General features: G+C 44.9%; 1 protein-coding gene across 3 annotated transcripts in view; it reads left to right on the top strand.

The window, feature by feature from the left end:
* DIP2C (DIP2 acetate--CoA ligase C (putative)) overlaps positions 1-25,745 on the top strand; it is a 530,217-nt gene that overhangs the window by 316,578 nt on the left and 187,894 nt on the right. For all 3 annotated transcript variants that reach the window (XM_088445439.1, XM_088445438.1, XM_088445440.1), the window contains 3 exons: positions 8,198-8,291; positions 10,800-10,919; positions 18,311-18,425. In XM_088445439.1, the coding sequence (XP_088301565.1) occupies positions 8,198-8,291; positions 10,800-10,919; positions 18,311-18,425 (329 nt within the window). The remainder of the gene's footprint in view (positions 1-8,197; positions 8,292-10,799; positions 10,920-18,310; positions 18,426-25,745) is intronic.

Here is a 25,745-nt window from a genome sequence, read left to right as displayed (position 1 = left end):
GCTTTTAAAGATTCATATAGTTTAATTGATAGTGTTCTTTACACATTTACTTCCATTTTTCAAACCTTCTCTAATTTGACGAGAACTCTGCATCATTAAGTCAGATAAGGCAGAGACTGGAACTCCCAACGCTGCACTTAAAAACTGCCAGAGTGGACTTTATAATCTCATGTTTCCATCTAATTAGTGTACAGAAATGTATTCCGAGTAGATGCTTGAAGGTGACTTGGATGCTAGAACGCCCAGAGGGCACTCGTGTTGCTATGTAGCAAGCAGTGGATCTTATCTGCAGGAACAAAAGTTGTGCTACTGTTTTTGATATGTGCTAAGTGTTCCGATGGGTAATATTTCCACTTGCCATTATTGGCTTTGTTGGTGGTGTAGAAGATGTTGAGCATTGATTTTTGTATTCAAGTCGAGGAAGTGATTCATTTAGATGAAAAATGTTAAGTGTCCCAATATAAACATGACATCCAAATATACTGTATATATTGGAAATGTTCCAATGCAGTAACAAAAGCTCAGATGCCATCACATTATTGTTCATCAGGATTACTTGTACAGTGCCTTGCAAACGTATTCACCCCCCTTTGCATGTTTCATGTTTTGTTGCCTCACAACCTGGAATTAAAATGGATTGTTTGAAGGTGTGCATCATTTCATTCACAGAACATGCCTACAACTGTGAAGTATATATTGTGAGTCAAACAACATTTAAGACAACATAACAGAAAACTTCAGCGTGCATAATTATTCATCCCACTAAAGTCAGTACTTTGTCGAGCCACCTTTTGCGGCAATTACAGCTGCAAGTCACTTTAGATAAGTCTCTATGAGCTTGCCACATCTTGCCCCTGGGATTTTTGCCCATTCCTCAAGGAAAAACTACTCCAGCTCCTTCATGTTGGATGGTTTCCGATTGTGAACAGCAGTCTTCAAGTCTGACTACAGATTCTAAATTGGATTGAGATCTGGGCTTTGACTAGGCCATTCCAACACATTTAAATGTTTCCCCTTAAACCACTCGAGTGTTGCTTTAGCAGTATGCTTCGGGTCATTGTCCTGCTGGAAGGTGAACCTCCATCCCAGTCTCAAAATCACAGGCAGACTGAAACAGGTTTTGCCCAAGAATATCCCTGTATTTAGCACCATCCATCTTTCCAGGGGCGGATTGGGATGGAAAACCAGCCCGGGAAATTTCTGGAAGCAGCCCTTATGGGGGCGGGTCTGTTGAGGGGGTGGGGTCTGTGGAAGAGGGCAGGATACTCCCTCCTCTTAGGGCCTGGAGGGGCTTTTGCAAGCCACTGAGGGGAGCAGGATCGGCAACAGAAATCTTGTGAATGATAAACTCTTTTTGGGGCCCCCCATCCCTTTGAACTAGGTACAGACCAGTCAGTTTGGAAGTCTTTTTTTCTTATCTATATTGTGGTTTCTCTGCAATGGGGAACCTCTGAAGAATTTGAGCCTCTCTGCGCAGCGTCTTCAGCCGGTATTCACTCTTCATGTAGATCACACTGTCTGGAAGATGCCTGTTTACGTAGAAATATAACCAATGTCTTCATCATAACCAGATAATGTATAGTAACAGAAGTTCTTGTGCAGGGAAAAATTTGAATCTCCTGATCAAACAATTTCTGTGTCTTTCTAGGCCCCTGTGTTACTCCAGACCCCCTTACATCTCTCCATCTCCAGGCCTCCATGTCTCTCTTCAGGACCCCCTGCCTCTCTCCATCTCCAGGCCTCCATGTCTCTCTTCAGGACCCCCTGCGTCTCTCCAGGCCCACCTGTAGCTCTCATTCCCCCAGCCCCAGGGTGCCTCATTCTTCAGAGCCAGTGTGTCTCAGACCCATTCCCCCAAACCCAGTGTGTGTCTCAACCCCATTCCTTCAGATCAAGTGTGTCTCTCATCCTCATTCCCCCAGCGTGTCTCAGCCTCATCCCTCAGACCCAGTGTGTCTCAGCCTCATGCCCTCATCGTGTCTCACACCCATTCCTCCCAGCCTGTGTTTGTCTCAACCCCTTTCCCCAGCCCCAGAGTGTAAGCCTCATTCCCCCCAGCACCTATGTGTATCTCAGCCCCAGTGTGTCGGCCTCATTCCTCTTAGCCCCAGTGTATATCTCAGCCCCATTCCCCGCAGACCCAGTGTATGTCTCAGTCCCAGTGTACCCTAGCCTCATTCCTCCTAGCCCCAGTGTATCAGTTTCAGTGTGCCCTAGCCCCAGTGTATCAGTTCCAGTGTGCCCTAGCTTCATTCCACCATCCCCAGTATTTCTCCCAAACTTGCAAACCCCCCCCACCAGAAGCGGATTTAGGCCTCATAGGGCCCTAGGCAAGATATCAATCTGGGGCCCCCTTCCTGAAACAAGCCCCCTCCCGGTCAGTCTGCATATTCCAAATCCCCCCTACCCCATCAGTCAGTCACCGTATGCCTAATCCCTGCCCCGACCTGTCCCCCCCCAGTCCCATGTAACTGATGTGCCAGGTCCCCCCCCACCCCTGGACTGCACCCTCCCCACCTCCAACCACTCAATTGTAACAGGTGAATGTAGGTGAAAGCTGGAATCACAGTAAAGGTGCCTGCCAGTATGAGGTGGGGTGTTGCCTGCCCAAAGCACCCTGCCCCCCTACACTGGCAGGCGCCACAAAACCCACACCTGCACCGCCTTTCCCTTCCCCCAGTAAAATCAAAGGCAGCAGGCGCACCTCACCTTCTATTCTAGTATCCACTTAAGGTGGCAGCGCTCCTCAACGTCTATCTTCTCAGATCCCTCCTCTCTCTGTCACGTCACACGCAGGCAGGCAACACAGTGGAGAGCAGGAGAGGAGACAGCAGCACCCGGCACCTGTTCAGAATCAATGAGCTGAGAGTCTGCCAGGGCCCTGAAGTAAAAATGCACACGGACACTCTAATAAACAACCCTGTCAACGAAGTGGCAGAACTCTTGAGTGGTGGGACCAGGTGCAACAATATGGTTTCCCGCCCCCACTGCAAGCAAGGGACTATCTCATATAATGCAGGGAGCATCACAGTGAGCGCAATATAATGCAGAGAGCATCGATGTGACCCCCATATAAATGCAGAGAACATCACAAAGACTGCATAGTAAATGCAGAGAGAATTGCAGCGAGGGCCATATAATGCAGAGTGTTGCTGTAAGTGCAATATAATGCAGAGAGCGTCGCAGTGAGCTCCATATAATGCAGAGAGCGTCGCAGTGAGCTCCATATAATGCAGAGAGCGTCGCAGTGAGCTCCATATAATGCAGAGAGCGTCGCAGTGAGCTCCAAATAATGCAGAGAGCGTCGCAGTGAGCTCCAAATAATGCAGAGAGCGTCGCAGTGAGCTCCAAATAATGCAGAGAGCGTCGCAGTGAGCTCCATATAATGCAGAGTACGTCGCAGTGAGGCCAATATAATGCAGAGTGTGTCGCAGTGAGGGTCATATAATGCAGAGTGTGTCACAGTGAGGGCCATATAATGCAGAGAGTGTCGTAGTGAGGGCCATATAATGCAGAGAACAGTGGTGACCCACATATAAGTTATAAACAGATCATATGAATACACCTCTTACACACACAGAAAATTAATACACCACCCCCACCACAGACAGAATTAAAATACATTCCAACCTCCCCATTACATACATATACCACCCCCCTAGATGACACTGCCACTTACCTCAGGATCTGTCAGCTGTGTGACTCCTACTGGTCTCCAAGGCTCAGGAAAGGAAGCAACTCAAGGAGAGAGACAATGGGCTAGACAGGAAAAGATGGGGCGGGGTCTCTGTGTTAGGGGGCATGGCCTTCGTTCAGTGATAAAGGGTAACTATAGAATAGACAGAGAGAAGGGGCAGGGACTCAGGGGAAGGGGCGGGGTCTTGTTAGGGGGCGTGGTCTCAGCAGGCATCGTTCTGGAATAAGAGGGTGAGTATAGATTAGACAGAGGAGGGGACAGGGACTCAGTGGAAGGGGCTGGCTCACGGGCAGTCTAGTGACAGGCAGAGTCCTCCACCCCGACTGGCTCCTCCTTCCTTACAGCCAGCGGTCAGCCACAAAATACTATAATCATGAGTCAGTGTGACTCATCATTATTAGTACTGCCTGGCTGCCGGCCCTTTCATTGACGCGGGCCCCGGTGTAAGCATCGCCGACGCTGTGGGCCCCCTGGGACCTACCGGGCCCTAATCGCCTGCCACTTACTTACAGATCCGTCCTCTGCCCCCTGATTGCTTGTCTTGGCTGCGTGGTGCAGCATCACTGTGTCCTGGAGGTGGGGGGCCGGGCCGTAGAGGGGCTGCACGGAGGCGGAGCCGTCAGTGATGACTGACAGGCTCCACAAATGTTTGTGGGAGGAGTAGCAGCTCCCCCGTCAGCCTTTTTTCTTTTTTGCATTAGCAGCGTTTACGTTTGCGCATGCGCTGGTGAAGTTGCTGAGCTGCTTGATCGGAGCTCTCCGATCGTGGCAGTGGGGGGTGGGCAAGTACTGGGTGGCCTCAGGCCACTTAGGGGACCGGCCCAGCGGGAACCAGCCCGGTTTCCCGGGAGCACAATCCGCCACTGCATCTTTCCCTCGACTTGAATCAGTTTCCCAGTCCCTGCTGCTGAAAAACATCCCAACAGCATGATGCTGCCACCACCATGTTTCACTGTGGGTGATGGGATATGTAGGGTTTGCGCCAGACATTGCGTTTTCCTTGGTGGCCGAAAAGTTAAATTCTAGTCTCATCTTACCAGAGCACCTTCCTCCATACATTTGGGGAGTCACCCACATGCCTTTTGGCAAACTCAAATCGTGTCGTCTTATTTTTATCACTAAGTAATGGCTTTTTTCTGGCCACTCTTCCATAAAGCTCAGCTCTATGGAGTGTACGGCTTATTGTGGTCAGATGCACAGATACACCAGTCTCTGCTGTGGAACTCTGCAGCTCCTTCAGGGTTACCTTTTGGTCTCTGTGCTGCCTCTCTGATTAATGCCCTCCTTGCCCGGTCTGTGAGGTTTGGTGGGCGGCCCTCTCTTGGCAGGTTTGTTGTGGTACCATGTTCTTTCCATTTGATGATGATGGATTTGATGGTGCTCCGGGGGATCATCAAAGATTTGGATATTTTTTTATAACCCAACCCACAATTTTAATTCTCAACAACTTTGTCCCTGACTTGTTTGGAGAGCTCCTTGGTTTTCATGGTGTGATGCCTCTAGCTTAGTGGTGTTGCAGCCTCTGGGGCCTTTCAGAAAAGATCATGTGACACTTAGATTTCACACAGGTGGACTTCATGTCACTAATTATGTGACTTCTGAAGGTAATTGGTTGCACCAGAAGTTTTGAGGGGCTTCATAGCAAATGGGATGATTACTTATGCACATGCCAATTTTCAGAATTTTATTTATAAAGATTCTTTTTTATATATAGTTTTCTCACTTCACTTCAGCAAATTAGACTATTTTGTGCAAATACATCACATAAAATTCAGATAAAAAAAATTACAGGTTGTAATGTAACAAAAAAGGTAAAAGCCAAGGGGGTGAATACTTTTGCAAGGCACTGTATATTATAATGGGGTAATGAAACCTACTGTATATTATTATGGATTATTCTGTTGTTTTTTTTGCAACCCATTCCCCTTATTCAGCACAATACAGGCAATATCTCACTACCCCCCATTATAATTCTTACCTCACATTACTTCAGTACTTCTCACATGTAACAAAGAAATAGACAAGGATCACCTTTCTGTGCAGTCTGTAGTGGTAATCTGCAGGCTTTCTGGGCGTGATGCTGGGGATAGGAAAAGGCAAAGGTCCGGTGCTGAGAATAAAAGGGTTTCCTTACAGTCAAGCTTCAGTGTGATTCCTGATTACAATGAAACCCTTTTGTTCATACTGTATGAAAATAGGTATTTTAGATTTGCATAAACATCTAGAACTAGAGAAAGTCAAGTTTCCAAATACATTTACAGCATATTTTTACTCATTCTGCATTTGTTTATAGGTGCTATATCGTGCAGTGTATGGGCACCATATCGTACCTGATATCGTGCTGCGCGCTCCCGCTGGGTCGTACATTGCATCCCCAGGTCTTCCTGCAAAACCATCTGACCTGGGACGCGATGTACGATCCCATTCAAATGGTGGAGGGGGGAGCCAGCATATCATGCGGTCTGCGGGGACCGCACGAATGCCGGCAGTGACAGCACGATCCGTCTGCTGATGGATCGGCAGTCGCACTACACGGTGCATCGCACCGTGTATGGCCAGCATTAGTATATTACTATATAGCTATACTGGAAGCAGTGCACATGAAGAATCCTGATTCATCTGTAGCTATAGGGGCAGATTTAATTAGCCCTGGTAAAATCTGTGTTTACTGCGGCTTGACTTATCGCACGGTAATTTTGCTTGCATCGTGTATGCACCCTCTTGCTGAAGACACAATTAAATTGGAAAAGGCTTATCCCAGTGGTTGCATGGTAATTCTGGCTGGTAATATCCGTGTTAAGTGTGGGGAAAATGGGGAAATTGGCCTGTATCCCTGAAAAGTGCAAAGTAATATTGGGTATTAGTATAGATGTATATTAGTGGCCAAAAGCAAAGTATTTGGAGCTCTTAAAAGCTGTCAAATGTCTGATTTTTGCATTTTGTAATAATACAAAAAAAATTATAGAAAACAAGTGTTTTCAGCAAGTGAATTCTCTAAAACACCTCTCCCATGAATACAACACCCCCATATATATCTGTCCTAAATCATTTAACCCATTTGATGGAGTAACTGGTATGTCTATTCTTAAACAGTAATTTTTTTAGATCACAAGACAGTGCCCTAAAGCAGGGTTGGGGAACCTTTTTTCTGCCGAGGGCCATTTTGAGATATATATATATATATATATATATAACATTTGTGGGCCCAGTGCAGGCCATGCCCCTCCGTGTGATGTCACAAGGGGACGGGGCCACAATCGCAGGTGATTACAGCAATGCCTGGAGCATCCTGAGGATGCTCCGGGGAGCTGTAAGGGCAGTGGTGTGACTATCTAAAGCGTCCTAAGGACGCTCCAGGCGGCACTGCTGTATAGATTCTGGCCGCAGGGTGTCATTAGATGCACCCTGCTATCCAGATGAGGCTACCAGAAAAAAGCTCAGAGGGCCAGACCAAATGATTCCTGAGGTTCCCCATCCCTGCCCTAAAGGTTTAGTGATTATGTAGAATTTGAAATGGGCGATTTAGGTTAGGAAGAACTATGTAAGGGTTAGATAGATGCTAGATAGTAAGGAAGTGACAACCTACTCTGAGTGCACCCTACTTGCTGGTGGTTGGGTCTAAGTTGTCACAGCAGGATAGTTGGATGATATAGTATTGAAAGGATATAGGGGGATATGTATCAAACTATGGAGAGAGATAAAGTACCAACCATTCAACATCTAAGTGCCATTTTTCATGCTGTGTTTGAAAAATGCAGTTAGGAGCTGATTGGTTGGAACTATATCTCTCTCCATTTTATCTCTCTCCAATGTTTGATACATCTCCCTCACATATTTTGTAGGCATTCTTTCTATGCGTAATACTATAAATCTCATCAAGATAGCACCTCTCATTACATTAGGGTGTGCAGTCTACAGCCACTACCCTTGTAAAAAAAAGAACTTTCAAAGTGTGTACCACTTTATACCTACTACAGATATATAAAGTTTTTTACATATTTTTTTTATGTGTAAGAATGAAGCATGAACCAGCCTTACTTTAAGTGATAATATGACTTGGTTTAACCATTGAACTTAGCTGCTCTAGCCTGCGTCCATTTGATTTGATTGCTATCTACAGAGATGATAGCGGGGACTAAACTTTTTAGCGATGTGTGTTAAGATTCTTTTAAATGTTTGTTTCCGTGGTATAATCCTCCATGAATGTCTGCCTATATAATGTTATATTTCAGTTTTAGCTCAGAGACATTCCTGATCGCTGCATTGTATCATATATTTAGCAGATAATGTGCTGAGCACTTCACGTCGCCTTAAAATGTTCATGTTTCTAAATTATTATGAACATTAACTTTAAGTGCACTTGTGAAAATGCCTAGAGAAGGCAGAAATTAAATTAGAAAATTAGAGTTGCTGTTTGAACGGTTTAATTATCCTGAAAAATCATTTACTCCTTTCCACCCTTCCTTTTCCTAATCAAGGATCACTGTGTTTTGATTTCAGAGTGTCATGAACATGATGCATGTGATCAGTATTCCATACTCTCTAATGAAAGTGAATCCGTTATCGTGGATACAGAAAGCTTGCCAGTATAAAGGTAAGAGTAAACTTTTATAATGTTTGCATCCACAGATGACAGCTGTGAGGATTGGATTTGGCAGAAATCTTCAGAAAATGACTATTTTACAGTGCTCCCCATATAGCCTGTCCTTGTTTTAAGTTTTAACCAACTGTAACTATCAGTATAGAGTTGGGTACTGTAGGTGCAATTTTGTTCCTTGGTAAGACCATGTTGTGCTGCAGGGTGCCAAATTTAAAATATGCTTGGGAGGGGACTTCAAAGATTAATTTAAAGGGCAAAAATAAGTTATTCAGTATGTGTGTGCTACACGAATGAGCAAGCAGTATTTTCCTACATATGTGTTTAGATAGAAAAGATGTGCAATGTGCATGTGCAAATGAGAGAACAACAAGAAAAATCTGTCGCAGAATAACAAAGAACAAAAGTACAAATGTCTATAAGTCCATGACATTATCTTCTCTAGTATACAGAATTTTTAAAAATAAAAAACAATCCAGTATTTATAAAGACATTTTAACATAACTGCCAATCCGCGAAATGCGTCACACAAGTGACATGTTTTTATTTATTTTACTTTTCATCCATATGTTCCATGTTCTATTCATTATCCAAAAATGTGTATGTGTGTGTGTGTATGTATGTATATATATATATATATATATATATATATGTGTGTGTGTGCGTGTGTATATATATATATGTGTGTGTGTGTATATATGTGTGTATATATATATATATATATATATATATATATATATACACAGTATATATATTTATACAAAACATTCGGAATATTACAGGAGATATTTACTGGTCTACTTTTAATGTATATGGTTTTCTGTCATAGGCGTGGTATAATCCAGGATACCATTTGGTGTATTACCTTTTATTTTGAATAAAAATATTTACTGTCCACCCTAGGGGTTCAAATCACTCCAGGATACGAAGATGTTGTTGTTGTAATAATTAATACATATATATAGATATATATATTTAAAATCTCTTGCAAAAGGTGAAAACCTTCCAATAGACACTTGATACCTCTTAGTCAGTTTTGGAGACTCCCTGTCCCCTTCTCCAACTATTACCTTTAAAGGCTTTGGGAAGCCTTCTCTCCTAGCTGCAGACACCAAAGGTGGCCACACACATGGCGATCTGCACACGATCAGCCGATTGTGTACGATTTGTGTAAGATTTCCCTTGAAACTCTCCCCGGCAGCTCTGCACACGATCTCCACATGATCTGCACACAATTTGGTGTCCAATCTTAAAACCATCTGTCCTGCATCCAGACTTTCACAGTGCATTGTGTCCTAGATTATCAGATCTGCCCTACTGCACGGCAGATCTGACGATGCGATGTGCGACCAGCGGGGACACGTATCACATCGTGATCGTGAGTGCGGACTTACGATTTGCTCAGGATTTGGCCATATTTTATCTGTCGTTCCAATGTGTCGGAATCGGCCAGATCGGGTAAAATATCGCTGTGTGTTTGGCCAGCATTAGGTACTCTCCCACTTTGGGCACCAGCAACTACCTTGTCTTCAAAGATGAAAGTACAGTACTCCTCTACATATTTCACCTTTATACTTAATCGTTGGGGCATGCTGCAATTAGTAATGTGTGTTATACAATGTGGTAAAAATATATACTATAACAGTGGTTCCCAAACACTGTCCTCATGGCACCCTAACAGTCCAGGCTTTAGAGATATCCATGGTTGAGCACAGGTGGTTAAATCAAATTGGCTGAGGTACTGATTAGGTCATCTGTGCTCAAGCAGGACCGAGGATGGGAACCACTGGCCTATATAAATTTACACCACTTGCATTGGCACTTGGTATGGTTGCCAGAAACAGCTAGGGCCTGAATCAGAGGTGTATACGCCGCCAATGTCGGGTGTAGTGGATTGATTTTTAAAAAAATATATTTATTTTGCTACTGCGCATGTGTCGCACCGTTTATGTCACCCGATTGTGTCCATACAGAATCGCAATTGCAATCTCGGACGCAAATATAGTCGGCGTTGCTGGGCGGTGACAAGGAGGTGGCTAACGCACAGAGGTCCATCTTATGAGCATGTTATGGGAGTGTTGCGGGCGTGTCGGTGGAAGTGTTTGCGTATGCAGACGCTCAGCCACTCGCATAGGAGGCCATGCAGAGAAACTGCACCTGCAACAGGACTGGTGCAAGTTTCGATGGTGCATGTAAAGATGCACCAGTCAATATTTCAGCACCTTTAGACGCTGACAGTGGGGCGTCTCATTTCTAGATACTATTCAGTAACAGTGGGTAAATTGCGTAAAATATTGGATGTTCTGTTTTTAAAAATAATAGATAATATGACGGTTGTGTAATTGTACTATAACAAGCACGTTCTCTGATGAAAATTATATGTTATGTATTCCTTTTGTTGCATTGCATGCACTGTATATTCTCTATGCAATAGTTATTTTCATGGTTTGCAAACTCTGTCAATAAATTGGATTCCTTTCTGTTTATTTTTTTTTCTTTTTAAAGCAAAAGTTGCATGTGTGAAGTCGAGGGATATGCATTGGGCGCTGGTTGCACATCGGGATCAGAGAGACATCAACCTCTCCTCTTTACGCATGTTGATTGTGGCTGATGGCGCAAATCCCTGTAAGTACATTTGAATCAGACAATTCTCTAAATCTTTGTCTATGTGTAGCACAGTCTAATCAGTTATAGCTGGCAGGGGAGTGGAACAAAGCTAGAATTGATAAACTTGGACAATTTTAGTAAGTATAATTTTACAGCAACCAACCTAGGAAAAGTACATGCCAATCAACAGCATCGTTCGATGCTGACGACCATTACAAGGTACAGGTTTAGTCTCCCATATCCAAATATTCCGAAATACTGAATTTTTTTGCATGACTGAGATAGCGACACCTTTGCTTTTTATTGGTTCAATATACACAAACTTTGTTTAAGGCACAAAATTATTAGAAATATTGTATAAAATTGCCATCAGGCTTTGTGTATAAGGTGTATATGAAACATAAATTAATTTCATGTATATGCACAAACTTTGTTTGAGCCGCAAAAATGATTGAAAATATTGTCTAAAATTGCCTGCAGTACATCCAGTACTAACACTGCCCACTTTTAGGGAGTTCATCATTACAGCTGCTTGTCAAGGCGATTAACTGACTGTATACATGCTTCAGTTACACTTGACTGAATGAATAGATCCTTCATTCATAGAGGTTAAAGAAGGTAACTTATGGGGTAAATTCAAAGTGGCATTGTTGCACCTAATTGAATTGACCCCTATGAGTTTAGATCCACTTTAAACTAGCAATTATATCAATTACTGTGACAATTGAAAAATCACCTGTTGAAACATTCTTTGAAAAGATCGTAACTTGTAACCAATGGAGTCCAGATCCAGTTCTGGTCAGTGGCCTGTTCAGCATGAGAGCCTCTAATGTTTATGCCTTTCCTATAGAATAGTCCCATAGAATAGTTTGTATTTTATTGATATTTTTTCTTCTAAGAAAACTTGTTTTTTGATGTGAAACCCTATTTATGGCTCTTGTCACTTATCGATCCTGATTCAGAGTTTTACGGTATTGCACAGCCATAGGGAAGCGATTGAGCAATACTATACAACTCATATGCTATAAACTCTCTATCGTCAGATCACCCCACACACTCAGCCACACACTCAGCCACACACAAAGCTAACTTAATCTAACTAAATAAAAACACGGACACCAAATTTGGCGGGGAAAACTGGTCAGTCTTTTATTATATCTTGTAAATAAAGCCTATTTAATGACTCTTCCTAACTTAACTAGTCAAATCTACATATTAATAAAATGAATTGGTGGCAGGGATTCAAGAACAGCCTGCAGCATAATAAACCTTTTAAAATCAATAGGTGAAGAGGATAGGCCAAACCCACTCTGACCTACCCCACTGGGACCAACTGTCCCCAAACGACTCGCAGGGATACCAGGGACCTCCTGCCCCACCCTACGGGAAAATTATTTAACTAACGACTTGAGGCGTCACCCATGCAGCCGTGAAGAGCCGGGTTCACCTGGATCGGTGGTCATCCGGTGCACGCCCTATCTAAACCTATGACAAACCAGCCACGTGGGTGACCCCCCAGGGAAACTACCAATACTCCCTAATAATCCAAATAATAATAATAAAATAATAACCCCACTACCTTAACCAGGCCGTTCATGAAAACCAGGCCAACACTAGGGCCCTTGCCCCTAGCCGCCACCATACTACAGAAACCTCAACTCACCTTAAAAGACCTAAACCAACAAAATTAGACTACCTAAACATCCAGCGATCTAAGGGCTAACACCATATCCCTAACAAATATCTCGTACCCACCCCGGGAAAGGTGGATACCGTCATTCCCAAACTGTTGCCTGTCATGGATAGAAATACCCGGATGGGAAACAATAGAGCCACCATGAGCCACAACAGCCCTCCCCACAACAGAGTTGATACGCCTCCTTGACAACTCGACTGCGTGCATGTCAAAAGCTCCTCTCCAAACTAACCTCTGTACAATATCTGGTCATAAGAAATGACAGAATGGCCAGCGTGCCATCATACGAAGCATGGACATACGTAAGTCCAAGCACGTCCTCGAAGGTAGATCGTTACCCCCTACATGCATAATGAGGAAACGTGGGTACCCGTACCTCATGACTGATGTTAGAAGAAGATCCTCAAGTCCTGCCATCTCAAACCCCTCTGCCCTGTCCACCTAAAGTTCCGCAACTCAGGCAATTCAGTGGAACCTAAAAGCACTTCAGATCGGGCTAACCAATAGACATAGGAGTGACCGACAACCCAGATAAAGTTGTCGTCCAATTGACGTCCGGGAGAAAACAAAAGGGATTTAAATTGGTTAATAAAATTTTCAAAATTGTAATTTTATTTAACAGTATTATATTAGTACCCTGCCACCAACTGGTTAGCTAGGCCTATTTAAATTCCCTATCACTAGAAGGAATAAAGGGACATGGGGCCGACAGGGGATTTCCAACTTGACCTGAGGCAAAAACACAAAACTTCCACCGGTGGGCAACAGCCACGTTTAAAACCAGTGATAAAACAAAAATTCCTCAAGACCCCCACCTAGGGCGAGTAGCTAATACCCAAGTTGGAAAAAAGGGGCAAAAGGAATTCCAGGGATCCGATCCTCAAACAGATGCTATCCTTCCAATCACCCGATCACCAAAGTTCCGTCATGCAAGCAACTCCACTGCAAAAGCACTCAAGCACCCACACAGTGAGGTCAGGACAGAACATTGGCAACCAACCCAGCCACCACGTGCAACGCCTCAACACCCTGTCAAACCTACCCGAAGTGTAAGAAACCCCTAGAAGGCACTCCCGAAGACGCAAATCTCGTCTGCGCCCCCGACAGCGCCCCCCAAAGGCACTCACCCTCAGACTCTAATATCAAAAGAAAAACAAGGCATGAAACGTTGCACCTGGCCGCTGAGTCCCCGCGCAGTCTGTGCATAATGCAAAAAACCCATGTGGTCCAAGGACCCCCATGTACCTCCTGCATCACACATTCATAAAACGTGCATAAGGTCGACCCCAATGGGCCAGTTAAAAGGAGATCCTCTTACCTCTGGTGCCCTTCTCCAAAAGGAACCGACTCCAAGGTTCCCAAGAAGCCAGCAATACACGGTAAGTCCCTGGGCCCAGGGCCGGATGAGCTACCGCCTCCAGGCTGGATGAATCACCTGCCATACATAAGGAGGGCATAACTCACCACTAAGGTCAGCATGAGGTGCAAGTGCCCTAAATCGTGCCCATTCTCCTCTGTACAACGCATCTGCTATGCTATTATTCACCCCCGCTCCATGCCTGGCGCAGAAATTAATATTATGCTGCAAGTTTAGTTGTGAAATGACCCTAATGGGCGGTAAAAAGGTGGACCGCTGCCTATTTAGAGCTTGTACTACTCCCAAATTGTCACACCAAAAAACTACCGACTTATTTCGTAGACGATCCCCCCACAACTCCATTGCCACCATTATAGGAAATAACTTCAGCAATAGCAGATTCCTCGTCAATCCTACCCTCACCCATTCCTCTGGCCAAACCCCAACACACTAACTGCCCCCCAAAAAGGCTCCAAAACCCCTTGACACCGCTGCATCTGTAAAAAGCTGTAGCGCCCGATTGGAAACTGTTAGCACCGGCCAAATCCTTACTCCATTAAATTCACCTAAAAACATGTCCCATAACAGCAAATCACTCCTAATTTCTCCCGACAACCTCAAATAATGATGCGGGCTCCTTGCCTTGGACGTCAACCTTTCGAGCTTCCTACTAAAAACCCGATCCATGGGAATAACCCTGCACGCAAAATTAAACAATCCTAACAGTGACTGCGTCTGCCTTAAGGTAAGTTTACCCTCCGATAATAAGGCGATAAGCCGCCTAATTTTTTCTTCTGGCAGTCTACAGAATCCCCCCAGGGTATCTATTTCAATACCCAAATAAGATAAGGTAGTAGTAGGACCCTCAGTTTTATCCAACGCCAATGGAATCCCAAAACTAGAAAAAAGAGTAATCGCACTTTGCAGTAGCATAGCGCACCTATCCGACCCTGCTGGACCTACTAACAAAAAATATCCAAATAGTGGGCGATACCCCTTTCTCCCGATCCTGACTCCAAACACCAGTGCAAAAAAGAACTAAACTTCTCAAAGTATGCGCATGGGCAGGCATCTATCAAAGTAAAAACCATCCTCCCACTGAAAACCCATGAACCAAAAAGCCGATGGATGAAGCGGCAACAAACGAAAAGCCGACTCAATGTCCAACTTACACATCAACGCCCCGCATCCAAACGATCACACCACCGCTAGCGCATCTTCAATCAACTGGTAACGAACCCGACAGAGACCCTCAGCAATAGCGTCATTCACAGAACCACCCTTCGGGTACGAAAGGTGGTGTATGAAACGAAACTTGCCCTCAACCTTCTTAGGGACTACACGCACCGGTGACAGAATCAAATTACTAATAGGGGGAACCAGAAAAGGACCAACGATGTGCCCTAGCCGCACCTCGGCTTCAACTTTCTTATGCAGTACCTCAGGCAATTCTCGGGTTGAGTGTAAATTTCTACCCCTACCCCCTATGACGACCCCTTCCACCGGTAACAAAAAACCCTGAGTAAAACACTTGTGTAAAAATATAGCCTCAGCCTGTTCAGGATAAGCCTGTAACCAGGCCAACATAGCCCCCACATCAACTGGTGTAGGGGGCTATGGTGGGATGGGCGCGGGTCTGCGACCAGTAGCTCCTCCACTTGCGAAATCGCCCCCTGCTCCCCCCTGACGAGTGCAATCCTTGATGGGATGAGTTCCTCCACATCTGATGCATTATTAAAGGCAAAACACTTCCCATGCCCTATCCTGCCCACTGCAGGTCTAGACGCACTACCTGCCCCACCTATGCCACTGCCAAATGCCTGCTTCGGGGTAATTCCCTCCTGAGACACTCTGTGGCTGTGTAACGTCTATGAAGACTTCAACGTCTTTGGCCCCAAAATCAATGATCTCCTTCCCATGTTGCTTCCTACGAAACTCCTCCTCATAAATCCTCCAGGCGTTACCCCTAGCTGAGCTCACCATATCATGTATGAGATACATGTACCGAATGACCTTTAAATGTTCATCCAGCCGCGTCTCCAGGTAACAAGACGCGAATATATACATCCCTTTTAACCAATTGTGATAGGACATACAAGAGTCAATCCCTACGCCACCTTTCTTCTTGGCTGCATTCCACACTTTCTTCGACTTGCTAGTAAGGGTGAAAATATTCACAAACCGCCCTCGCCTAATCCTATCCTTCACCCTGTGCCGCACTCCCCGCAATACAGCAGTGTTGGAACAAAGCACCTCATCTAACAGTACACATATGTCAGATAAACTAGTCGAAGAGGACCTACGCTTTGCGCTTAGCCTTACCCCCCTTCCTACGCCTGCGTCTGCCAGAATCAGTAGAAGAGGAGTCTGTGGAGGATGCATCACTAGACCCGCTATCACTCCTGCCCCTATGGCGCGAAGCTTGACGCGGCAAACCCCCAGAGCCACTAGAAGATCCACTGTCCACCCAATCTGGGTCGGACGAAGACTCACCCGTAGATCTTTCCAAAGGCCCCGCATTGGCCGATGCCTCCGCACCCGCGTGCTGCTCTCTCCTCATCATAGTATCGCCACTACTGGATCCGTCTGTGGGAACACAATCGGATAGCTCCGATACCAAAAGGGGTATGCTAGAAGGTCGAGGCGACACCCTGGTATTGCTAACTCCGACAACGCTGCTGGGGCAGCGGACTGCATACTCCCGGTTTGGGTGTGACCGCTTGGTCCAGCGGGCAAAAGCGGGGCCAGCACCGATATCAGCGATGAGCATATCACCGATACCATCCCTAAATTCAACGCCGTTTTCCCCGCAGCCGCGAGCGCGCTATCCAATGGCGCAGAATCACTGCGCAGTCCCCTAACTACATCCACGTACGACCATGACCGGGGAGCATCAGTATTTGCCCCCTCTCCCCTTACCATGGACGCTGGGCGTGACCCCCCAATACCGCCCAACGGGTCAGAGCCGGAGGAACTACACTCTGAGTCTGTCATCTCATACTCCCCCCAATACCCCCCCACCCCCCAACAGTATCATTAAAATGGCGGCTGTCTCCACCTGCAGGGTGCAGACTCTCGCCCCACACCTCCGGAACATACCTGGCCGGCTTAGCCCTCTACGTGCAGATCACCGCCTGTGCATAGCAACCTCATTCTGAACCGCGCCGTGGCCACCCCTCCCCCGTTTACAGGCCCGTAAGGCCGGGACTACAGAGCCAGATAGGCCGCGGATGGAAACCCGATCCGGGCCATCCCACGGCCACGCACCCCCGCCGTCCCGTCGTTAGCGACGGACCCGCCGCCCACCACGTCCACTAAATAGTGCGCGGGTATGGCGATGGCCCTACGGGGGCGATCCATAGGGAAAATAGAGAGAAAGTACAGAATGAAAAGAAAGAAATGTAGAAAGAAAGCAAAGAAGATCAGTTAGAATTTGAGAGAAAAAGGAGAAATGGAAAATTCACAAATAAAAACAGTACAATACAATAATCAATAAGCAGTATTCAATTACAGTACTTCTCTGTCCAAGATCTAGAGAAGAGAGAGGGAAATCCAAAGCTGCTTACCCATAAAACTCCTACTAACACACCCCCTCCTGTAAATCCTACCAACCTATTGGCTAATCACTGACCCTAACAAGACACTCCCCCAGCACCATCATTTCAGTGTCCTCTAAGTGTGTGCGATGACAGACTAGAGGTTTATGACATCTACTGTCATATAAAATGACCTACACGTTCTATGCAGCAGGAGGCGTCTGGTGTAAATAGATGCCTCCTGACTGCATCACAGATTCGAAGACACAGCATCGGATCTTCTGCGAGACCATCGGCAATCTGATTAATACTGAGCTTACTCAGACTGCCCCTCTGAGTAAGCGGAGGCCAGGAAGTTGAATCTGGCCTAGGCACTCCCAGAAACAGAACGTAGGCCGACTCCGTCCACTCCCCTATCAGGCTGCAGCTTGGGGGAAGTGCACATGCACAGTGCAGATCCTGCACATACACATTCTCTCACAAGCTGAGTGTTACGCAAACCATTGGGTTTGCGTACTACTCTGAATCAGGCCCATAGTGTCATAACTTTTTTATTTTTACATGTGCTGTATTTTGTCTTTCTCACTGCAAGATAAATGTGTTGGCAGCTTGGCTTGTATAAGACAGATCTAGAGTAATGAGCCGCTGGTTTATCGTTTGTTTTCTTCGTGTTTTAATGCCACAGGACAAGTATAAAGATGACTAAACGAGCCATTCAGAGCATCCTCACTGCTCCTTAAAAAGTTCTAAATCATCTTGTCCACATCCTGTGTTTGTCACACGTTTATCATCGCATCTTCCTCTCATTCTGTCTCCCCAGGGTCCATTTCTTCTTGTGACGCTTTCCTAAATGTCTTCCAAAGTAAAGGCCTGCGACAAGAAGTCATTTGTCCTTGTGCCAGTTCACCAGAAGCTCTTACGGTGGCCATAAGGAGGTACTGTATTCCGCTTATATCATGGAACTGTATTAAGTAATGATGGAATTTTCTTATTCTTTGAGAATTTGATTGTCAAACGTAATCCATATAAATCATAAGAGAAGTAATAATTAAATCCCCTACCATCATGGACGTTAAACAGGTTTGAAAATCATTATATATATATATATATATATATATATATATATATATATAATAGTGGATAAAGAACTCAGTGACACTCCAAAGCCTTTCCAAACAAATAGAACCTATATTAATTCATGCCCAAAGTCTATCCAAACAAATAGAGGCTGTATTATCTCATGCCGGCATGTGCTCTTTTTTCAAGGTATACTGCAACAAATAGAAATAGAAGTAAAAAGGAAATAATAGTAGTCTTGCCTTAACTAAGGGCAGTCTCCTTCTGGACTGCTACAGGCCGCGGCCAATGGGAGGGGCCACTCCAAGCATTGCAAGCAGAATCCGGGTGTCTCACACCGATGACATCATCACAGCTCGCCCGGTAACCATGGTAACTCATGCTGCTGCTGGTAGTTTTGTCTCCCCGGCCCAAAAACAGTCCATAGGGAGCTTGTCAGTGATACAGGCATAGCATGGATACAATAAAGTTGCACACAATCGCAAAACTAGCTTACTGCAACAGATAATGCAGTATAGCTGATGGAGCATCACAAAAATCTCTCAACAACAGAAAGTATTGGTGTACAACAATCAAAGCTCAACTGGATACTGCATACCTCCCAACTGTTCTGCATTCATTCCCGTTTTTTTCGGGGACTGTCCGGCTGTCCCTCTCACGGCCCGCGTTGTCCCGCGGTGGGGGGAGCACAAACCGCTGCACATAGCAGAGCAGCGGGTAAGCAGAGGTAACAGATGCTATGCGCACGGCATCTGTTCACTAGTGTAGTGAAAGCCTGGGCCCAGCGCCAGTTTTCACAATGCCCCATACCTTTTAGGCAAAGTGCAATTTGGTAGTAATGTTGCACCATCATATGCAAATGGATATATGTTCAAAGAAGAAAAATGTTTATTCTTTAGCGACCCTCTCATTGCCCAATACATCTTAGTATATACTAGGTACAAAGATGACCTGTTATTATTATGGACAGGTGGTGAACACACGTGTCTAAGATTAATGCTGCTGATTCCACCAATCAAATTTCGCTATCAGTAATACAGCATATATATACTGTACGCAAACATATATGTAGAGATATGTGCTTACTAGAAATGTGTGCGGACCCCCATGTTTTGGTCCTAATTCATCATCGTGTTTTAGTTTTGACAAAACCACCCTCAGGTGTTTTGTTTCAGATTCGGTTTTGGTTCGGTTTTGGAATCCTTAAAATTGACAAAAAATTGATAAAACAGCTAAAATCATGTAATTTGGAAATTTTTACATGCAATCCAAAACCCCAGTTCGTTTTTTTAAATCCGAGTTCTGGACTGGCAGCAGACCCGAGCCAGGACTCTGTTCGACTCGGAACCCCAAAGTGATTTAGAACTGAGACTCTATTCAACCTGGAACCCCTACGTTTCTTAAGTTTGGGTGTGTTCGTATTTCATGAAAACTAAATCGAACATTTCTAGTGCTAACCCCCGTGTTTTGGTTCAAATTCATCATTATGTTTTGGTTCTGTTTTGGATTACTTACAAATAGATAAAAATCAATTAAAAAATATATAAAAAAATGCTAAAATCCTGTCATTTGGACCTGTTTACATGCAATCCAAAACCCAAGTTCAGTTTTTAAATCTAAGTTCTGAACTGACAGCAGACCCGAACCAGGACTCTATCCCACTCAGAACCCAAAAATTATACCGAACTGGGACTCTTTTCGACTAAACCAATTATTTAAAACATAAACGTTTGGGCTGTAGGTGTTGTTATAACATTTAAATCTATCATATAATATATAAAACTATAAAAATACAGAAATATATGAGCAAAAACTGCTGTAAATTCACACAAACACTCAAAAGCAATCTAGAATCCATACTAAGTATACAGTATAGGGAAATTCAAATCAATTCTACATACAGTATATAGGAAAAGCAGTATCCGTATTGAAAATCCAGATCCACATAAAATACATTGAAAAAGCCCAATCCACATAAAATACAATGAAAAAGCCAGATCCACATAAAATACATTGGAGGGGCTCCCAAAGTTTTTAGAAACCAGGAAAAATTTACTTACCTGCTATCTTTATGTTCAGTTATGTGTAGTCAAATATGGCCTTGCCTCTGTTCAAACAATCTACTATTGATTTTTGATTTTCATCCTCCAGCGCTGGGTAAGAGGCAAAGGCACAGTTGGGGATGGTGGTGGTGTCACAGTAAGATAGGGTGGGGGTCAGAGGCAGACATGAGGATGGTTGTTCATAGGCACATATGGGGGGGTGTCGGAGGCCATTTTGAGGGATCTAATCTGGCTGATCCTCCTTTCTCCAAATGGCCGGCCCTATAATGTGACATACAATGTAGTGAACCCTGGACATATTATAGCGCAGCTTGCACTCCTGTGGCGAATACTACAGTATGGAAACTGCATGCAGTAAAGCCTGTCCCTGGCTGAAGTACTGCTGACTCAGGCGGTCATCTTGCGGAACCTGGCTGTCTGCTCAGGGTTCTGAAAGGCCCCTATCAGGACCCTGAACAGCCAGCCAGATCTAATTTTGCTATGTAAGCAGGGGTGTTTCAAGAGAGGAGGGGGGGCCCGTGTGTAGTCTCAGGCCGGCACCGCACTGATAGCCTCTAGGCACTAGAGTCTGCCTAGAGTCTATAGCGTATGCGCAAGTCACAGGGAAACCGGGCGCGGCGGCCATTTTCCAAGCATTTTTACAGCGCTGACACCGGTGCCGACGTGGGACTCCGGAGAGGTAAGTATAATATGGGTGCAAGGTGTGTGGCACGGGGCCCCCCTTGACCCAGGGGCCCGTGTGCACCACACCCTGCACACATTATAAATATGCCCCATTATGGAAGGTATTTTATGTAATGACTTTAATAGTTTAGCCACATCTTGGATAAATTCAGAGGAGATTAATGATTAACGTGTTGGCCGTTTTATCTTGATAAACTTGCAGCTCTAAGAGATGTACACGTCTATGATAATGTAGAAGGCCTGCATTACATAGAACATTCCTCTGAAACTTTTCATTCCAGTAATACTGATGAGAAACGCATTGTGTATTGCATAGTAAGTAATACACACGTTGTTAGCAGACAGTGGGCCTGATTCAGAGTTGTATGCAATGCTGATATTTTCGCAAATTGAGTGTGGTTTTTTTTGCCACTGCACGTGTCTGAGTCTCACTGCATATATGTCAAGGTACCATATTACCATATAGCAAGTGTTTATTTGCAGTGTGATTGACAGGCAGAGCGTGTTTAGGGGAGGCAATCCCTAGCAATGGCTAAAAACGCAGGCGTGTCTCGACCAATTCGGGGGCATGTCACATCCTGCATCTACGATCCTGTAAGCAGAAAACATGACTCTGGCGTCTCAGTTATGGCGCCCATTCTGAGTGACCGTAGACTTACTCGAGGAGTTGATGTTTGCCTGATCTGCGTCAGTTGCTAACAGCTGCGATGGCTCAGGTGGGCGTCTCAGTACAAGTCCCGGCCGCTGTTGCGTTACCATATTATCGCACATCCACAGATGTGAAAATTGCAGCTGCAGGAGTATTAGCGTACAACTGTGAGTCAGGCCTAGTATTAGATAAGATGATCATCTGTTGTGTTATGTTAGATGATTTCTACAATTCGTTGTATTATTATTATTATCCCTTTCACATGAGAAGCTGTTTAAGTTGAGTCTGGTACATAGTGGAGTTTTCTGCATAATGTCATATATGCTAGGCTATGTGGCCCCTGCTGAATTCAAGGTGTTTAATTTTCTGTAATGATCTGGATTTCAACCGTTTTGGTATCACCTTATTACGTCCAGCAATGCAGCTGTTATTTTGCTCACACATTGTTTGAATGTTGCACATCTTTCAATTTCTTCTGTCCCAAGGGCAAACAGGACTTTCAGAGGAGAGAATTCCAAAAAGGCAATTTATAATTCTCACACATACAGCCCTGAGAATAATATAATTTTGAAAAGTCTGTGTGTGTTAGATATGAGTGTCACCAATTCTAACAGGGAGAGGAGAAGAATGATCAGAAAAGTAGAATAAGTGCACTGTATCAGATGACAAAATGCTGCAAGCTTTCCTTAAGTATACCAGTGAGTAGCCCCTGGAAACAGTGGGGCACTGCTGGGCACTTAGGCTGGGTACACACTCAGAGCCGGCCCTAGGCATAGACATTCTAAGCAAATGCCTAGGCATTCCAGGGCTCTGTAGCCCCCCCCTGCCGCTACCACGACTGGAGCTCAGCTCCGATCGGAGAGCGCAGTAGTCAGGGGTGGTTTGCCTGTTTCATTCATCAGGTGAGGGGACATGGGACGCTTGTTGCATTTGACCCCATCCCCAGTAGTGCATCGCCCTATGATAGGCAGCCCACTGGAGACTGACAGCAGCCCGCCCGTGGGGGAAATTAAATTGCGAGAGGCTGCCACTGGACTGGAGAGGCTACGTCCCTGCGCTCCGCTGCGCCAGCCTCCTCATGCTGCATCCTGCTGTTATGTAATGCCTGGCGCTGGCTGTCCCCGGCTTGGCTCCTCTTCCCGGACTCTGTAAAGCCACCTTTCCTCACAGCTCAGGCTCCCATTAACACATCAGCTGCTGCAGACTGACTCATTGGCTGGGCACAAAACTAGTCCCTTTTCCCACCTAATTGGGCTGCACCCATAGGGAAAGACAGCCGCTTCTAACGCTGATGATATCCAGCAGCAAGGAGGACTTTTCAGGAAGCTGCTATGTGAGTATTCTGTGCTGCAGCAAGTGTTCTGAAATGGTACAGCATCCCATTTGGCATCCTCCAACTGGCACTCTTTGGTTAAAATATGACTGGCACAACCACTCCCTAAGTTGCCAGTTGGAGGATCCCAGAAACGTGCTGCATCAGCTGTACCGGCTTATCGCCATACTTTTGACCAGGGGACCAGATACATGCGGAAGTTTGTCAACACTGCTAATTAGGACCCCTCAATCACAAATGGACATTGGACTTGGTAATTATCTGGCTTAGAATACACAGCATTTGAGCACCAATATATGGGACTTTTATTTGGTCCGAAGCACTCATGGTCTAGAGATTCATGGTGGATTGGATGACAGTTTTATTGATTGAATTCAATGTCTATGTTTTTTAACTATTAAATATTAATGTAATACATTTATCTACAGCGCTGTATTCTTGTTTCTATATGTTTCTTTGAGTTGAGGTCTGACTAACCTCTTTACACAGCTGCTGATATTATACAGAATATTTACTGTCTGTTAGCGCTCCTTCAGTATTTACTGTAACCCTCTATATTCACTCTTGTGAAGTCTTCTCTTGATTGTTGACTTTGACACATATACACCTACCTCTTGGAGAGTTTTCTTGATTTGGCCAACTGTTAATTCTTCTGTCATCCACCACAGTTGTTTTCCGTGGTCTTCCGGATCTTTTGGTGTTGCTGAGCTCTCTGGTGCGTTCTTTCTTTTTAAGAATGTTTCAAACAGTTGATTTGGCCACACCTAATGTTTTTGCTATCTCTCTGATGGGTTTGTTTTGATTTTTCAGTTTAATGATGGCTAGCTTCACTGATAGTGACAGCTCTTTGGATCTCATATTGAGAGTCGACAGCAACTGATTCCAAATGCAAATGTCACACCTAGAATCAACTCCAGACCTTTTACCTGCTTAATTGATAATGAAATAGCGAGGGAATAGCCCACATCTGTCCATGAAATAGCTTTTGAGTTGATAGTCCCATTACTTTTGGCCCCTTAAAAAGTGGGAGGCACATATAGAAACTGTTGTAATTCCTACACCGTTCACCTGATTTGGATGTAATTACCCTCAAATTAAATCTGAAAGTCTGCAGTTAAAGCACATCTTGTTTGTTTCATATCAAAGCCATTGTGGTGGTGAGTAGAGGCCAAAATATGAAAATTCTGTCAATGTCCCAATATTTATGCACCTGACTGTATGTGTGTATGTATATATATATTAGGGATGTGCAGGCTCGGATAGGTTCGAGTTTGCACGTGGAGTTCGGATTTTTCCCTCCAAAAAAACGGAACTCAGAACGAGGCAAAACGTCATCTTACATGGACGAACATCATCATTCCTGGGCAAAAGACCAGGAATGATGATGTTCGTCCATGTAAGATGACGTTTAGCCTCGTTCTGAGTTCCGTTTTTTTGGAGGGAAAAATCCGAACTCCACGTGCAAACTCGAACCTATCCGAGCCTGCACATCCCTAATATATATATATATATATACACTATATCTCTTTCTTTTTGACATCCACATATAAATAAACTAATGCTGGGTACAAACTGGCTGTCATATCGGCCATTCAATGAATCAGCAGATATATTGTATGCCCGTCTGCCAGTGTGCACACACAGGCAGGGTATGGGATGCTGGCAGTCAGGATCCCGGTGGTCAGAATCCAGACCCCGGCATCCCTACAGGGTTATCATACCAACACTTGTTGGTCGGTATCCTAACCCCCCCCCCCTCTCCCTCCCCTAACCCTCTTTGGTGACTAACTCTAACCTCCCCCTAGTGCCTGAACCTAGCCTCACCCTTCCTGCACCCTAAATCTAATCCTCTTCCCTTGGTGCCTAACCCTAAACCTCCCACCAACCCCAATACTTACCTTTGATATCCTGGCGGTTGGGATGCCGACGTCGGGTATATCTGCTCATCATGCTGCGTGTACGGGCGATCAGCCGAGCGCTCTTACACTTGCTGCAGAGGTCAGTAGGGAGGGGGTCACTATGTGACCCCTGGCCAGCGGGACCGCAGATGATGGTTGTTCAGTCTGTATGAACAACCATATTCTGCAGATATATCTGTCAGGTGTGTACCTATTTTAAGATTGGTGGTGGGATTATCTGCTAGGGGGCACCATCCAAAATCTTGCCTAGGGCACCAAATTGGCTAGGGCCGGCCCTGTACACACTACAACGATACCTGCACAATTCGTCATTTCCAGGCAAATTGGAATGACAAATCGTGCATATCGTGCTGTGTGTATGGAGAATTGAGCTCTCCCGTGGGTCGTACACGATATCTTTTGGTTGGCCGTGCTGCACTGCCAATCAGAAGATATCGTGTATGAGGTGGTGCAGTTTAATGAAGGACGGAACGAGATATATAAGGGAATTCGTCCCGACTGTTGTCCCAGTTGCCCGTCATTGTAGTGTG

This window comes from Taudactylus pleione, unplaced genomic scaffold (genome assembly GCF_031769625.1).
Source record: "Taudactylus pleione unplaced genomic scaffold, aTauple2 ptg000380l, whole genome shotgun sequence".
Taxonomy (NCBI): Eukaryota; Metazoa; Chordata; class Amphibia; order Anura; family Myobatrachidae; genus Taudactylus; species Taudactylus pleione.
Note: the sequence above shows the minus strand (reverse complement) of the source record. Positions and strands in the feature narration are given on the sequence as shown.